The 18,373-nt window shown below is 32.0% G+C and overlaps 2 protein-coding genes across 2 annotated transcripts; both read left to right on the plus strand.

Moving 5' to 3' along the window:
* Positions 1-483: 483 nt before the first annotated feature.
* On the plus strand, positions 484-4,381 carry LOC11440652 (uncharacterized). Its single transcript, XM_003607286.4, has 2 exons — positions 484-2,521; positions 4,249-4,381. Exon 1 carries the CDS (start codon positions 600-602, stop codon positions 2,469-2,471), a length of 1,872 nt encoding a protein of 623 aa, XP_003607334.1. The 5' UTR covers positions 484-599; the 3' UTR covers positions 2,472-2,521; positions 4,249-4,381.
* A 2,053-nt stretch (positions 4,382-6,434) lies between these two features.
* Positions 6,435-9,021, plus strand: LOC11439213 (uncharacterized). Its single transcript, XM_003607288.4, has one exon. The coding sequence runs from the start codon at positions 7,041-7,043 to the stop codon at positions 8,850-8,852; it is 1,812 nt and encodes a 603-aa protein (XP_003607336.1). The 5' UTR covers positions 6,435-7,040; the 3' UTR covers positions 8,853-9,021.
* Positions 9,022-18,373: the final 9,352 nt, after the last annotated feature.

The following is an 18,373-nucleotide window of genomic DNA, read 5'->3' on the forward strand; positions in this document are numbered from 1 at the left end:
TTGAAACTTACCAAAATAATGATTGAAACATTCAAAATCAATAAATATTATTAAAGATAATTTATGGTTTTTGTCAAAAAAAAAAGGTTTGTTATTAATGACAATTTATGGATTTAAAAAAAAAAAAAGGTTTGAGGTTTCCTCGGCAGTTAACTGCCGAAGTTTTCAGTTTTCCTCGGTAGTTTACTGCCGAAGTTTTCCTCGGCAGTTAACTGCTAAGGAGCATTTGAGTAATTTACTCGTGTGGCACAACCAAACCAAATGTGAGAACAACAATTCTCTAACATTTTAATGAGATAGTAAATAGCTCTTTTTAACCAAATGTCATACATTCAATCAAACCTTAAAAATGTAACAATAGAACATTTGTTAAAAAATTTACAGAAAAAAAATTTATCTTAAAAATGATGCATTCAAACTTTAAAAATAAATTTTATCATTGATTATGGTCATATCCGACGAAAAAGAATATATACGGAGTGGTAGTAGTACTAGGACTAAATCATACATGTGAGTTGTGATTTAACAGACGCTGGAGTTCTCTAAACATTGCCATCATCATCATCTTCCTCTTTTTGCAACGATTTCTTCTCTCAACAATGGCGATTACGTTTCTATGGAATCTCCAAAACCTATGGCCATTCTCCTCATTCAAACAACCAAACTCCCTCAAATCCTCTCAACAACTCGTTTCCAAACTCAACATCCCTAACCAAACCAAACAATTCGTTTTCGCTTTTCACGATCCCAATTCCCAATCCCTAATTTACATTCTCTCTTCTCTCAACCTCTCCGAACGTTCTTCCTCCGATGCTATCACACTCATCAATGAAATCAAACCTGATGCTGTTATTGTTCAATCAGGTGGTAGTCTCTCCCCTTTTGAAGATGATGATAAAGATGATATTTTGGTACCTACTTCTTCTTTTGGTGTTATTAAACGTTGTTTTGTTGATAAAATTGGTAGAGATAGATATGAGACTGTTGCTGGTGATTTTGTTCTTAAGGAGATTTTTGGTACTGGGTTTTATGGTCCTGTTTTAGCTGCTAAAAAAGCTGCTAAATTTGTTGGTTCTGAGTTTATTCTTGTTCAATCACCGTTAGGTAATTCGTGTTTCAGTAGCAATAACAATAATAATGAGAAACATGGTAGTAGTGATAATAATTCTAGTGCAATTGTTGATGCTGGAAACCGTTTTACAACTATTGTGAATAGTTTGGTTCCTCAGCAGCAAGTTGCTTCGATTGGTTTGAAGAGGTTTTCGATGAATAAAGATGTTAGGATGGTGTTGGCAGAGGGTTTATCTAGCTATATGGATCCACTTTTGATTGGTAGTACTAAAAATGAGTCTGTTTCGGAGGTGGGTTCGGTTGAAATTCAACCGAAAACTAGTTACGATACACCTGCATTTGCAAAGTCGATTTATCCATTGCTTGAGGATTTGCATGATATGTTTTCTGATTTACCGTCGATGGGGAAGGCGTTGGGTCATGTACAGAAGATGTTGTTGGATGTGAATAGAGGAGAGGTTCTTGACGCTAAGACTGTTTCTGAGGTTTATACTTTTAGAATTGCAGTTGAGGGGCTTAGAATAGCTTTAAATAATAGGGGGATGCGGTCGATTGTTGACAAAGGGGTTTCCAAGGCAAGTAAGGTTGAGTTCTCAGAGCTTCCGGTGGATGACAAGTCGCAAGTGCTGTTTGCTCAGGCTATTCGTAGTCAGACTGATAAATTTAAAACTATTGTGGCAGTAGTTGATGCTAGTGCCTTAGCAGGTATCAGAAAACACTGGGATACTCCTCTTCCTGATGATGTTAAAGAGATTGTTGGAGATTTAATAACGGATTCTGACGGTAAAGGGGTTAGTTTAAATCATGGTGACAGGAAGCGATTGATAGCGGATAGACCTGTGGTGGCAGTTGGGGCTGGAGCAACAGCAGTTTTAGGAGCATCTTCTTTAACCAAGGTAGTCCCTGTGTCGACGCTGACGAAGGTTGTTACTTTCAAAATTCCAACTTCACTCAAGATTATACTCAGCCAAATGCAGAAAGTACTGAGTGTTTCCCTTGGTCCATCTAATACATCGGGTTTCATGAAGGCAGCTGCATCTGCTGAAAAGATTAGAGCCGTTACTCACGGTGTTATATACTCTGCTGAAAAAACCAGTGTTTCAGCTATGAGGGCAGCATTCTATGAAATAATGAGGAAGCGAAAGATTCAGCGTGTTGGCTTCTTGCCTTGGGCTACATTTGCAGGCAGCATCGGAACTTGCACAGGATTGCTTTTGTATGGTGATGGGATTGAGTGCGCTGTTGAATCTCTCCCTGCCGCCCCCTCAATTGCCAGTTTGGGTCGTGGAATTCAAAATTTACGTGAAGCATCTCAGGCGGTGATGCAAACAGAAGGAACTAGAGTCCAAAAATCAATAGAATCTCTTGTAAACAGAATAACAAAGCCAAGGGATCAATAGATAATTCTTTTTTATGTACAGTTCTTCATGAAGTGTCTATAACCTGATTGGTAAGAGTTCTGGAAATTCTTCTGTACATAAGTTTCTTTTGCGGATCTGGTTGAATTTTACAGTGCTTAGATATTATATTAAGAAGTATATAATACACATTTTTTCAATAAGAGTGGATAAGATATGAAAAATGAATCTTTTTTCCTCTCTTCCTAACTGTTGTGCTATTATTTCAAATCATAACATTTATCCTTCCATTTTTTTGTGTTGAAGATTATTTTTGGAGCATCTTTGCTTCATATTATCCCTTGAAGTGGACCTTACCCGATTTGCTGACATTTATTCAAAAATTAGAAAACCTTCATATTTTAGAAGTAAGATGAAAATACAGGGTCTCTTGATACTTTTAAATTTTGTGACTAAATGACTATTGAATAATCAAGCTAATAAAATGGGTTCTTTTACAGCAAGCGATCCTGAAATTTAAATATCTTGTCTAAATATATCAGGCTGTCAATTTGATCTGAGCCGTCTATTAATGAATTTACAGCATAAACAATATAATAATGCAACATATTCTTTGCCCTACTGAAATAAATATAATGCTAATTTCATGGTATATTGGTTTCTTTTTAATACACTAGTATGAAGAATGATATCAAGTCTGGACAGTTAAATAGTTATTGTTTTATTATGCAAATCTTGTTTGCTGCTCCAAAGCCAGAATAGCACTGATGTGATAGTGTTAGTTAACATCTGACAAGATACTTATTGCCCAAATTCCTATAGTTTATGTCTTGGAAATTATATATACACGTGCTCTGCTTTTCTCCGACTCTAATATATACAACATTGAATTTAATACATTGGATTTTGATTCTTTGGAGATTGGTAGTGTGTTTGTGTATCTGTATATTGAGAGTCAATGCAAAAAACGTGAGAGCAGAAATTTCTTGCTACTGCATGAATGTGAGTCTGGCATACTTTTGAATGGATACAAAAACATGCAATGAGTTGTTAGTTGCTAAGTTACAAGTATCTGGAATTCAGTTTTTTGCCCTTGTTTGATAATGTGGAAGAGAATTTGGCATATGCTCATATATATTCTTTTTGGTTTCCTGTCCTGCATTATTCTTAAAAGTGGTGGAAGGGGGCACTAGATTTACTATTTATGACTCTTGTTCCAGTAGAAGTTTTTTTTATTAAGGGCTTCAAGCTCATTCCGAAACAGCATTCTCTTGGTAGGTATTGTTATGCATCTGTGGAGAAGATCCGATTCCTCTTAAATACTGTAGCCTATTCTAGGATGTGATGTGATCCCTTTGCCTTTTTTAGCCTGTGTCTGTGACCCAATTTTCTGCTTGGGTTGCAAATACATTATTAAGTTGATATTGATAAGACAAAGAGATAGTAGAAGATGGCGATTACTTTCAAAACTCTGCCAAATCTTGTAGCCTATTGGTTTCTTAGTTGTTAACTCTTGATTGGGTCCATTGGTTTCTTGGATGTTACTAACTCTTTCTGTAGTGCATTCCTCAGCAATAGCATCTTCAAGCCAGTTGAGAAGAGAAATGCACTAAAGAAAGATGGAGTTCGGGTATGATGCACTAGAGAAATGCACTAGAGTCTGGAATTCCATTTAGTAGTATAGTCTCTTAATATGAAAAGAAAAGATGGAGTTAGGGTAATTAATGTATTTGGGTTAATACAGTCTCTCAATTTGAATCTGTAAATTTTATCGCTTAACCTAGACATCGCTATTTTTTTTTTCTTTCTTTTCTTTCAGCTATATAGGTTTCTTCTCTCATGGCTTCCAATTTGCAAAAGGATTTTCTTGCTGGTATGTATCTATAATCGATGATGATGATTATGTTTTCTGTATATCGAAATCAAAATCACTAGCCGAGTTTGATGTTGAAGTGGTGATAACCTGATTGGTAAGAGTTCAGGAAATTCTTCTGTACATAATTTTCTGTTGCAGATCCGGTCAAATTTTATAGAGCTTAGCTTTTATATCAGGAATTATATAATATAATACATATTTTTTCAATCAGAGTGGACATGATTAGAAAAATGAATCTCTTTTACCCCTCTTCCTAAACATTGTGCTGTTGTTTAAAATCACAAAACATTTATCTTATAGCATGCAGCAACCTCCTTTTATAACTTTTGTCCATCATATTTTCTCTTAAATTTTGACTGGGGACTTTACAAAACACACTCTGTCAGATAAATCTATCATCCAAATATCATGTTAAAAAATTCTAAAAATTCTAAATTTTAGTCTGTAACCCTTTTCTTTTACAAAAGTAACCTTTTTACATGCTTTCAAAATATCATTCACAAATAAATTGAAGACTTTAAGGATAATTAAACAAATTTGATTTTAGCATATACTAAAATTGTGTGTAGAATTTTTTTAAGGATAATAATATTTTTTTTTGAAAAAGCTAAATTAGCCCACCTAAATTGGCACCAGAGAGAATCGAAAGGAGGAGAACACTCCCACATCCCAAGCCAATACCACTAGGCCAACCCAAAACAATCATTATCATTATTATTATTATTATTATTGTTGTTGTTGTTATTATTATTATGATTATTATTATTGTTGTTGTTGTTGTTGTTGTTGTTGTTGTTGTTGTTGTTGTTGTTGTTGTTGTTTTTTATTATTATTATTATTATTATTATTATTTTTTATTATTATTATTATTATTATTATTATTTTATTATTTTATTATTATTATTATTATTATTATTATTATTATTATTATTATTATTATTATTATTATTATTATTATTATTATTATTATTATTATTATTATTATTATTATTATTATTATTATTATATTATTATTATTATTATTATTATTATTATTATTATTATTATTATTATTATTATTATATTATTATTATTATTATTATTATTATTATTATTATTATTATTATTATATTATTATTATTATTATTATTATTATTATTATTATTATTATTATTATTATTATTATTATTATTATTATTATTATTATTATTATTATTATTATTATTATTATTATTATTATTATTATTATTATTATTATTATTAACGTTTTGCATCATAAACTGTTTGGTTTCTGAGATGATTTGAATCAATAATTTGTCATTTTCTTGATAAAAAAAAAAGAATTTCTAATTTTATAACTTTTTTTATTCATTGTCAAGCATTTTTTTAAAGTCGTCTGATTTTTTCTAAATCCTTTTGATTATTTTGTAAAATTCAACATTTAAAGTAAAAGATGAAATATGATTTAGTCCATTAAGTTTATTCTGCAAGTAGTTTTGGTCTATGTGTAATTATTTTCATCTTTTGAAATTTTGAATGATTTTTCGCATGCATATTTATATATTTTTAGTCCCTATAAAATTATAACTTTAGTTTTTTGGTCTTCATTGAAAATTTGTATTTTTTGGTCTTTACAAAATTATCTTGCAAACTTATGTTAGTCTTTGTTTGAAACAAAATATGTGTAATTATCCTTCAACTTTTAAATTCTTGAATAAGTTTTGGTAGAAATGTTTAGAAAAAAAAAAAAAATACTCTGCAAAAATTTTTAATATGATGAATAGACAAGACACAATTTAACTTTTTTTTTTTTAATAAAGAAAAATAAAATAACCATTTACACTTAGCTTGACCATCATGGTCAAAAAAACATATAGTGAACCATGCTAGAAGGAATCGGGTCAAGTCTCTTTTCCTTTTTTACTCTATTAATTTTATGGGTCATATTAAGCAATCCAAAAATAAAAATATTTTCTCAAATGAATTAATTACGAAAAAATATTTCTACTTTTTGTCTCATGTTTTAACTGCATAAATTATCATTTCTCTAATTTTATTATTCCCTCTTATCCAAAATAAGTGGTCTAGTTTTAGTATATGTATTACTATCATATAATGTCAAAAAAATGTTGGATTTGTCTTGAAAATATAATTACTATAATTGTGGGGTTTGGTGACATTCGTGATGTTTGGTGGGCCAACAATTTTTCATACACTCCCCTATCCATCTCTTCAATTTTTCATTACAAAAAGATGGCGGCGAGACAGAGTGGTGAAGAGATGATGATTGGTTTCGAAGAAATTACTATATATGTTTTTTCTTTTTTAATTAAACAAATACTACTTTTCAATTTTAGTGCTATTGGACAAATATAGAAATAGAACATAGGACTCAATACTGCTACTTCCTGGAACACCACCTCATCCCATTATTCCTCCATTCACACATGAAGCTACAACTACCGTGCCAACAACTCCAATCAACAAAGGAAAGATTGTTAAAAAATGTATGTTGTACATAGAATGTTTGCTTATGTTAAATGATATTTTTAGAGGACTTTCATTTTTAATTGTTCAAAGTCATCAATATTAATTATTTATGTATACTACTCCCTCCTTTTCAAAACGAGTATATCAACAGGTTTTGATTACTTGTATTTAACAGACACTAGAGTTCTCTATTCATAGTGTTTTTGAAGCAGAAACATTTCTTCTTTCTTCTCTTTTCGTTGCAAAATCGACACATACTCTCTGCAATGGCGAATACGTTTCTATCAAAGCTACAAAACCTATGGCCATTCTCTGCACTCCATTTCGACGAACTCAAACCATCAAAACAACTAGTAAACAAACTCAACATCCCTGATCACACCAAGCAGTTTGTATTTGCAGTACGTGATCCCGAAACACAGTCCCTAGTTTACATTCTCTCTTCTTTCACCCTATCAGAACAATCATGTTCCGATGCGCGTGAACTCATCAATGAAGTTAAACCTGATGCTGTTATTGTTCAAGCTGATTGGTTTTCAACTTTTGATGATGATGATGAAGAGGATGAAGATGAGGTACCTACTTCTTTTTTTGGTGTTATCAAAAGGTGTTTCGTTGATAAAATTGGTAGAGATGAGTATGAGAATGTTGCTGGTGATTTTGTTCTTAGGGAGATTTTTGGTACTGGCTATAATGGTCATATTTTGGCTGCCAAAAAGGCTGCCAAAGATGTTGGTTCGGAGTTTATTGTTCTTCTATCACCTTTAGAAACTTTTTGTGATAATAGTAATGATGATAATGATAGTAATGATGATAACGATAATAATGATTCTGGTTTAATCATTGATGCTGTACACCGTTTTAGAGATTTTGTGACCGGGTATATGGATCCACTTTTGATTGGTAATAGTGAAAATGAGTCTGTTTCGGAGGCGGGTTCGGTTGAAATTCAGCCAACAACTAGTTATGATGCTCCTGCATTTGCACAGTCTATATATCCTTTGCTTGAGCAATTGCATGAAATATTTTCGTATTTACCGTCGATGGGGAATGCGTTAGCACATTCGCAGAAGATGTTGATGGATGTGAATAGAGGGGAGGTTCTTGATGCTAAGACTGTTTCTGAGGTTCATACTTTCCGATTTGCCGTTGAGGGACTTCGAATAGCTTTACATGATGAGGGGATGCAGCCTGTTGGCGAGAAAGGCATTTCCAAGTCGAATAAGATTGAGTTCTCAGAGCTTCCAGATGATGTCAAGTCACAAGTGAAGTTTACACAGGCCATTCGTAGCCAGACTGATAAGTTTAAAACCATTGTGGCAGTGGTTGATGCTAGTGTCTTAGCAGATATCAGGAAACACTGGGATACTCCGCTTCCTGGTGAGGTTAAAGAGGTTCTTGGAGAATTAATGACATATTCTGAAGGTAAGGGGGCTAGTTTAAATCATGGTGACAGCAAGCGGTTGTTTACGGATAGTCCTGTGGTGGCAGTTGGGGCTGGAGCAACAGCAGTTTTAGGAGCTTCGTCTCTGACCAAATTAGTCCCTATGTCGACACTGACAAAGGCTGTTACCTTCAATACTCCAGCTTCTCTCAAGATTGTATTCAGCCAGATGCAGAAACTACTCTCTGTTGCCCTTGGTTCATCTAAAGTTATGGCTCCTGGATTTGCAACTTCTGGAGCCAAAACATCGGTTTTCATGAAGACAGCTGTATCTGCTGAAAAGATTAGAGCCGTTACTCAGGTTGCTATAGCCTCTGCTGAAAAAACCAGTTTTTCAACTCTGAGGTTAGCATTCTATGATATAATGAGGAAGCGAAAGATTCAGCGTGTTGGCTTCTTGCCTTGGGCATCATTTGCAGGCAGCATTGCAACTTGCACAGGCTTGATTTTGTATGAAGATGGGATTGAGTGCGCTATTCAATCTCTCCCTGCCGCCCCCTCAATTGCCAGTTTGGGTCGTGGAATTCAAAATCTACGCGAGGCATCTAAGGCAGTAATGCAAACAGAAGGAACCAGAATCCAAAAATCGATAGAATCTTTTGTAAACAGTATAAGAACAGCAGGGGATCAATAGAGAAACAATAATTCTTTTTTATGTACACTTGTTGGTGATTTTCTGTTGTAGATCTGGTAGAATTTTACAGTGGACATGCTTAGAAAAGTGAATATTTTTTATCCTTCCGATCTTTGGTGTTAATGAAATTTTTTAGAGCATCTTTGGTTCATATTAACCCTTGATGAAATTTTGATATCTTTTGTGACTAACTGCATTTCAGGATACACAAACATGCTATGAGTTGGTACTAGTTAATGTTATAGGTGTCTAGAATTTCAGTTTTTTACCCAGTTTGATAATATGGAAGAAACATCGGCGTATCATTTACATATATTGTAAAACTATGATAGGAGAAGTTCCATTACTTTCAATTACAATTATAGCTTTCTGTGACATATAGCATTGTAAATTCATACTATTATAGCTTTCTTTGGTGACATTATTATCCGTGCCGAGAATTCCATGCTCAACACTTGGTTTTTCTTCGAATTCCTGTCACTTTCCCTGAATTGAAATTACCTAGGTACATGGCTAATTATGTACATCAATGTATTTGCTACAACTTTCAATACTAACATTAATCCAACAAAGGCCAAGATATTTGATTGTGAGAGGAGAGAGGGTGACATATACCTGAGAGATATCAATGCAAAAATAACAGAGGAAGAATATGAACCTGCTTGGAATAATGCTAAAGTTGTTTCATATGAGGTTTGTTTACTATTTACTGCTGCTTTCCTCTATCACTATCACCAGCTCTTTGTTTCTCTTTCTTACTCTTCACACATGTCTTGATCTTCTTTGGTTTTTTTGGCAGGATGGACTCAGCTTACTCTATTGTTTAGATTGGCCAAACGATGTGGCTCAATTTTTTATTTAAGTAATGTTTGTTACTCTATTATTGTCTTATTTTATGATCATTGTGTGTATAAATATGTGATCTTGGGTGATATTTTTCAATTGTGTATCATAGTTTTTGTTTGTCTTTTTTACCCTTCCGTACATGTCTTAATCTTTGTTTTAATCTTCTATTATAAATATGCGATTTTCGGTCATCTTTACTTTCTCCAAGCAATTCTTGGATGATGTTCTTCAATTACGTATGATAGTTTTTGTTTCTTTTTCTTACTTTTCACACATGTCTTGATCTTCTTTGAGTTTTTTTGGCAGGATGGACTCAACTTACTCTATTGTTTAGGATTGACCAAATGTTGTAGCTCGGTTTTTTTTATTTATGTATGTAATGTTTGTTACTCTTTCTTACTCTTTTATTGTTTTATTTTATGATCATTGTGTATAAATATGTGATCTTCATCGTCACTTTCTCCAAGCAATTTTTAGATGATATTTTTCAATTATGTATGATAGTTTTTGTTTCTCTTTTTTACTCTTCACACATGTCTTAATCTTCTTCTTTTTTTTTTTTTTGCAGGATATATCGACTCAACTTACTCTATTATTTAGATCGGCCAAATGTTGTAGCTCGGTTATTTATTTGTGTTATGTTTGTTAGTTTGATTTTTTAGCTTTATTTCCTGTTGTATTGCTTTAATTGTATATGACAATTTTTTTCCATGAAAATGATACGAAGATGATAAATCAGGCTAGTTTTGTTTTTCTTTTGTTGCATCCTTCATGCCAGAGAAGCATATGAAAATATTGATTTAACACTTAAATACTATCATTTATAAACCCTTAATTTTTTTATTTGGAACTTATTTATGTATGCCGAATCAATAAAAATATTTCAATGATTGTTATATTAAAAAAAATATATAACAATCATTTGTTTGTTTTACTAATCTTTCAACTACCTTTTTCTTTCTTCATACTTCCATAACTATTTATCACTCTCTCACTCTATATTATATTACCGTAAAATTTAAATTAATAAATTGATGAGTTACAATTTTTTTCATATCTTATTATCCTATTCAACAAGAAAAAAAAATGGTAAGCCAAACAATAGACTTAAAAAATGGGACCAATAAAAGTCTGGATAAAATTCCATCAAGTAAAAGTTTGAGAGGAAAATCTAAAATAAGTCATTATACCAAGATAAAACCAACAAATACTTCAATGATTGACCCTTAATGTTTGTTTTATTGAATTGCATTTTGAATAAATATAAGAGAAAAAACCACCAAATATAAATCACATCTTATTTCACTCCATTTTATGAGTAATATATTGACCAAAAAACACGAATGCCTTTAACTCATTAAAAAGAATAAGTAATATCAAGATCAAAAAGAAAAACAACTTGCTTCTGCTCAATTGCAATCCATATAAAGAAAAGTTCTTATATAATTACACTATTAAGATAAAATTTGAATTTTGATATACCTCTTCAAACTTATGAAATATTAATAAGACCCACTAACAAACTATATTAATATCCTTTCCTTAAAAAAAAACTATATTAATTATCCTTAAAATATTTTAATTAAGTATTAATTCTCATATAGTTTATAAACAACTTTCTTATTTTTAATATAAATTTAGATTAAACATAAAAATATCAACATATTTACAACATTATCAATCATTTAACTCTTTATGATTATGCTCATCAGAATTATTATTTTTCTCATTTGTAAAAATTATTTTAAGTATGTATTCTAATCAAACCCGTACAACGCACGGATTATATACCTAATCATATCGTAAACAAAGAAACATAGAAAAATATATACATACATTAGCGCGGAATCCATCTGGATGCTAGTATATTACTACATTAAAAATAGCTGCAATCCAATTCAAATTCCACATCACCAGTCCTAAAAATAATATGCTTCCTTAATATAATATTTACAGAACCAGAACCAACTTGTGAAACAGGTAAACTAAAAGCACAAGAAACACCACCATTACTTTCAGGTCCAAACTCATTCACAATTCCAGTAGCATAAAGAATGACAAAATAGAAACAACTCAATGACTGAGAAGAATTGCCACTAATTGAAACAAGCTTATCCTTAACCTCTAATCCAGCAGCAACACACACATCGCATTGAGAAAGATCAGTGAGATCTGGTTTACAAGCAGTGTTGAGAGGTGAATTCTGACCTACCTTCTCATTCCAATCTTGAACAGTTTCAATACCTGCACATATGTTAGGAGAGATAACAAATTGAAGAGGGTCAAAGCAAGAGTTGACTAAATTGTTGTAAAGTGATAAAGAGTTAAGCTTTGATTGAAAATCTTGCATGCATGAAATTGAAGTTTGAAGATCTTGAAGATTAAATTGAGAGGTTTCTCTTAGATGCCGTGCAAATCCTATTCCAAAAAGAGACAAAGCTGATGCACAACATGTGCTAGTTTCTTTCGATGATAAAGACTTGAAATTTTGACAAGCAGAAGAGTTCCATTGGATTGTTTTGTGTTGTTATTTTGTTTGAGAACTTTTTGTTTAGGAAAGGAAACTATGGCGATGACTGATGAGCAGTTGCGGAGCCAGGAAATTTATGGAGCCCGGGCGAAAAATTAATCGTAAATTCACATGTGATATAATATATAAACAATCATAAATCAATTTTTTTTTTCCTAAAAAAAATCGAAATAAAAGAGGTTTATCATTTTGTCAACAAAAGTACAATTTAAAATAGGGTTATTAATTGAAATTGACAACGTAATATACCTGAAGTCTGAAAATTTAACCTCTAAGTCACATTTTTAGACTACACGTATATTATAGGGTGGTCAAAATTAAATAAGAAGAAATTCAAGTTACAATGCTAGAATATATGTTTTGTATTTTATTAGGTTATTTTTCAAACATAAAGTATATTACAGGGTCAATTTGAACAATTAACCCGTTAAAATAAGAGACATGAACCCGTCAATAGTGTGCTAAATAAAATTCCAAGACTTATTTGTGTGTGACAATTTTCAGATTGCTCAAATTTTTCTTTTTGTAAATGTGTTAATGGGATTTTGGGTTGAGTCTAATGTGCAAAAATTATCGATCGAGCCTGGACGACCGCCAGGGGTCACCATACGGTAGAACCGCCCATGCTGATGAGTCCAAAGAGGAAAGTGAAGAAAAAAAAATAAAGAAACTAGAAAACAAAAGAAAGTGCGAGAGAAGAGAAATGAGAAGAGAATCAAATCAATGAGGGAGCTTGCTTAGTCAAAAGCATCATATTTCATTGGCTTTAATATATGTTTGGTCCCTGCAATTTGAGGTTATTTAAAAATTGGTCCCTGTAATCCTTAATCCTAACAAATTACCCTTTCAAAGTTTAATCATTTTAGAATTGGTCCCTCTCAACCCAGTTAATCAGTGTCACGTCACTGATTAGCTTAATAATGATATGAAAGACCAAAATACCCCTGACTTCATCTTCCTTTTATCTCACTTTGTTTTGTTAATTTTCATCTGATCAAAGTTGTTGAACTAATGGAAGGGGTGTTATGCAGCGGTACCAAATTTGTTGCCTAGAATCTCAATGGTATAGAAATTGGATTCTACAACTGAAATTGGATTTTGCTTCCACACCTTCATTTCCCAATTCAATTACATTCCATTCTTCCTTTATAGTTTCCATCAAATTCAATTTCCCCAATTTATTGCCCAGATCTGTCTTCAATCATCACTTCCATTCAAACCCTCTGGCTTTGGTTTTAGGGTTTGTTGTTAGTCAGCAAATAGCTATGGCAGCAGCTGGGCAACTGAACGTGATTGATTCACCTTTGCGTGGTTCACGTAGCGTCGATTGCTTTGAGAGGCTCGAAAAAATCGGCGAAGGCACCTATTGGTACGTACTTTTTCTCAATTTCACTTTCAACATTTTCTTCAATTTTATTTAATTCTTAAAATTCCACAAATTTTGAACCTTCTTATACATGTTTATTATGCTTGCAGTCAAGTTTACATGGCCAAAGAGATCGAAACTGGTGAAATTGTCGCTCTCAAGAAAATACGTATGGATAATGGGAGAAGGAGTATGAATATGAATGTATTTTCAAACATTTCATTCCTATGTGCAATTCTGTGTTATTTGTAAAAGATTGATAATTTGTAATTTACTCATATGTTTGATTGAAGATTGATTCTTATTCTTCTCTTTAAGAATAAGAAATGAACGCTAACAAACAATTTTGATGGTGCCTTTGAACACACTGAAAAAGATGCTGCTGGTGTTGAGGATGGAGGAGATGGTAGTGGCTGTTGTGCTGGGTTTTGAAGATGAAGATGAAGAAGATGAACTAAGGGGTAAAACGGTCATTACACGTATGTCTGAGAACCTTAGGGGCATTTTGGTCCGTTCACGTAAAATTTTGATGTGATAGCACTGCCACGTAAGCAAATTAGTGACGTGGCAGTGATTAACTAGGTTGAGGAACCAATTCTTAAATGATTAAAATTTGAAAAGGTAATTTGCCAGAATTAACGATTATAGAAACCAATTTTTAAATGACCCTTAATTGCAAGGACGAAACACATATTAAAGCCTATTTCATTTATGTCATTTTTTAGGACAGGAAAGTGTGCACCACAAGCGACATCAACTCGGAGAGGATATTTTTGTTCGTAATCATAAGCTCCAGATACAGAGAGTAAATATTTTTGTGTGCCATGCAAGAATAAACTTTTGACACGGGCGTTGCTATTTACAGCGAAGAAAACTGTCCTTGGCACTTTTTAAGGTAAGTTTTTTTTTTTTTTTTTTTATAAAAAGAGAAATGATATTTGAAGAATTTTTTTTTTTAATAATTTTTATGTTTTTATTTTCTCTTTATTGTCTTGGTTTTTGTGTCAATACCTACATTTCCATGTATATTTTTATTGTACCATAAGTTGTAAAAAAAAAAATGGTTGTTCAAATAACATTTTTCTACAACAAAGTAGACAATGATGTATTCTTTAATTTCCTCTATAGATAGTAGTTAATACAATGTATATTTATATTGTGTATAGATTTAAGCTCTTAGAAATTAAGTATGCCTTTTGTTAGACTGTATTTTAGATTGTGTATATTCGACATGTAAAAGAAATTTAAATCTGGAAAAATACTTTAAATCCATGTTGGAAGTTCCTGAGTTTGACAGAGAGTGGATTTCCTTTGACATGGAGTTGCTGAGTTCGACAGATACTGAGAGTATTTGATAGAAGCTACAGTTCGACAGACAATTAATTTAGTAAATAAGTTAGTTTCAAGTGTCCATACACGTGGAACGCATTGCAGTTTTGGTATCACTTAAAGGAAGACGGGAAAGAAATAAATAGGATATTTGAAACTTCTTATGTAGATTTTTTCTGCATGATTGTTATTCCTTATGCAAAATGTACTTTAGGTACATTGATCTTCTCCCTAGTTAATACCAATTAAGCTCTGTTTGATTCCATGGAAAGAAAGGTGAGTGGATGGGAAAGAGAGTGGAATGATGTCCTTTCCATAGTTTGACACACCTTCACAAAAGCTAAGGAAAGAAAGTTTTTGGTGGACCCCACGTTGGAATTGTTTCTGCACTAAAGAGAGCAGAAAGTGGAAAGATGTCACTATTCTTGCTGCATTTACTAAAATACCCTCCTGTTTAGTGTATTTTTACAACACATTCCAACTTTTTTCTTTCTTTCTTTTAAACCATATTCTAATAGAATATTTTATTATTTTCAATACTTATACCCATTTCTTAGCATGCTTAAAATAGAACTCATGATAGTCATTTTTTTAGACCAATTTTAATAGTGTTTATATGAAACTATTTAAATGTATATTTATTGAAAATTATTTAAATAACACAATAACATAGGGTTATTTATATCATTTAATAAATTCATTTCTTTCTTTCCTCCCTTACTTTCACTACAACCAAACAACCAACAAATCATTTCACTTTCTACTCACTTTCTTCTTATTTTCTTTCCTTTAACTTTTTCAAAAATTTAAAAAATCGAAAAAATAATTTTTAAAAAATTCAAAAAAAATATTAAGATTTCTTACGAAATATAAAAAAACAGAAAAATGGTCATATTTGTTTCCAAAAAATTTAAAAATCGAAAATAAAATTAGATTTTTTTTTTCAAAAATATAATCAGATTTTTTTAAAATAAAAAATATTTTAAATAATTCTAGAATTCAATTTTCAAAATTACAAAAGAGGTCAGATTTTTTTTTTAAATCTGAAATTTTATTAAAAATCTGTATACAAATATAGAAAAATTCAGATTTATTATTCGAAAATTTTATCCAACAATTTTAATAAAATATTGGGAAAAAAATCATTTCATTCCACAAATATAAGATTTATGATTTCTACTTCCTCTAAGGAAAAGCTTAATTCTAGGAAAAATGGAATTTCCACGACTTTTTTAAAACCCTCTAAATTTGTATCCAGATTTTTAAAAATTAAATAATCTGACCTTTTTTTTAATTTGAAAATTTAGTTTTTTTTTGTATTTTGAAAATTAAATTCCAGAATTTTTTAAAATCTTTTTAATCGAAATAGTTCTTTTTTCTAATTTTTGAAAAAATTAATTAATCTTTTTTCGATTTTTCTGTTTTTTTATATTTCTGAAAAAATCTTAATATTTTTTCTGAATTTTTTAAAAATTATTTATTGATTTTTTAAATTTTTGGAAAAAAACTGAATACTTTTATGATTTTTTTATTTTTTTCAAAAAAATCTAATGTGAAAATATTTTTTTACACGTGGCCAATTAAAAATAATAAAAAATGAAAAAAATGTTAAATCAGCGCCACGTAAGCGAATTTGATGAGTTGGATGGGGGAATGGTGTTTTCTGGAAAAAAAAGTTTTACAAGGATGCAATTTAAACCGAAAATTTTACAGGGGCGAAAACCGAAATTGGCCTATACTATAGGGGTGAAAAGCACTATTAACACAAATAAAAATATAGATATTTGATGCACAGAAGTCGTAGACGGGCGTACCATTGCCATGAGCGACACAGGTTGAAGGCTCTAGTGAGTTGGATGTTCCTTAACCGAGTGGGCTGCCTGTTAATGGCGTCGAGGTGTTGCGAACTTCTGAGGTCGAGGTGCCGATTCTGTTAGTGGTTATTCCAACAAAAGCAACTTCACCAAAAGAATAGCGCATTCGTCAATCATCTTGTCCACTAGGGGCTGCTCGGTCTGATGACAGTCAGTCATTTGCTATTTTTAGAGTCTTTTTATGATAATTTTGAGTTCACAAGCAAGCTTAAACAACAAGGAAAGCATGAAAAATACAAGATTTTGAAGAAACAGTTGTTTTGATGTTTTTATTGAGTCTGTAGTAATTTTAGACAGCCTGAGGGTGTAAAAAGCAAAAATTCTGAAAGTGCTGGAAATTGACAACCGTGGCGCGATTTTGAGTGGCGTGGCGCGATTTTGTGACCAGAATGAAGGTTTGGTTCTGCCACGGAAATCGTGGTACGATTTCTGGTGGCGTGGCACGATTTTTCAGAATCGTGGCGCGATTTTATGAGGCGTGGCGCGATTTTGGACGCAGAAAATGTTGCCTATTTAAGCTGAAGACTATTCTGAAAACAAGGGTTACGATTTTGGAGAGCTAAAGTGCGATTTTAACACCCAGAAGACTGCAAAAGGGGCGATTTCATCATCTCTAATCCAGTTTATGTATGTTTTAATTTTTCCATTGATTATGCTATTTGTAAACTCAATTATGAGTAGCTAAATCTCTTAGAGATTAGGTCTGAGATGATTCCTTGTAACCCTAATTGATCCATGTTGCTGTGAAACTCGATTTATTATTAATGACAATCTAGTTTTTATTCAATTCAATTGTTCTTAATGCTTTTTATATCCTGATCAAATATAAACATGATTTAGTGAGAACGAATGACTACTGACCCTAGCTTTCGACTTAGACCTAATTGAATTGTTCTAATAAACATGGTTAGTCTAGGAATGGATAATCGTTTGTTAGTGATATTAGGTTAACGTGCTTTAAACCTTCGAGAATTATTAGACCACCTAAGGAATTAGGGGCTGTAGTTTGAGAAAATGGTCATAACTCAAGGGATTGATTAGGGCTATTTTGTTAACTATCGTGGAACTAGAAAATCATTAATATGAATAGGTGCAATATACCAATTAGGGAACATCGATGATTCGAAAGACCTGATCTGATCTCTCTCCTTGTCTTTTCCAAAACTATCTTATTTTCTGTTATTTAAATTTATGCAATCAAAACTACTGCCTCGGGCACTAAAAGAAATTTACACATCCTAGATATTAACGTTATTGCTAAATTGAGATTAACACAGTCCTCGTGGGAACGATATTTTTACTACTTCGATAGTATTTGGTACACTTGCCAAAATATTTATCACGGTCCTCTAATTCCGAGCCGTGGAGTATGGAGTAGTTAAAAGATCACTGTAAACACAGGAAGGTCGTTCAGTGTACGAGTTTGCCAGGTGCTAAGCATCTTGAATCTAGTAAGGGGTTGTCTCGAAAGAAAGCAGGTGGTGTGTTCAGTCATTCGGTTCATAACCTTAAAAAGGTGGCTCGGATGCCTGGTAATAACCACTATGAGGTGTTGAAAATTTTGAGGAAAAAAGTT

Source organism: Medicago truncatula, chromosome 4 (genome assembly GCF_003473485.1).
Source record: "Medicago truncatula cultivar Jemalong A17 chromosome 4, MtrunA17r5.0-ANR, whole genome shotgun sequence".
Classification (NCBI taxonomy): Eukaryota; Viridiplantae; Streptophyta; class Magnoliopsida; order Fabales; family Fabaceae; genus Medicago; species Medicago truncatula.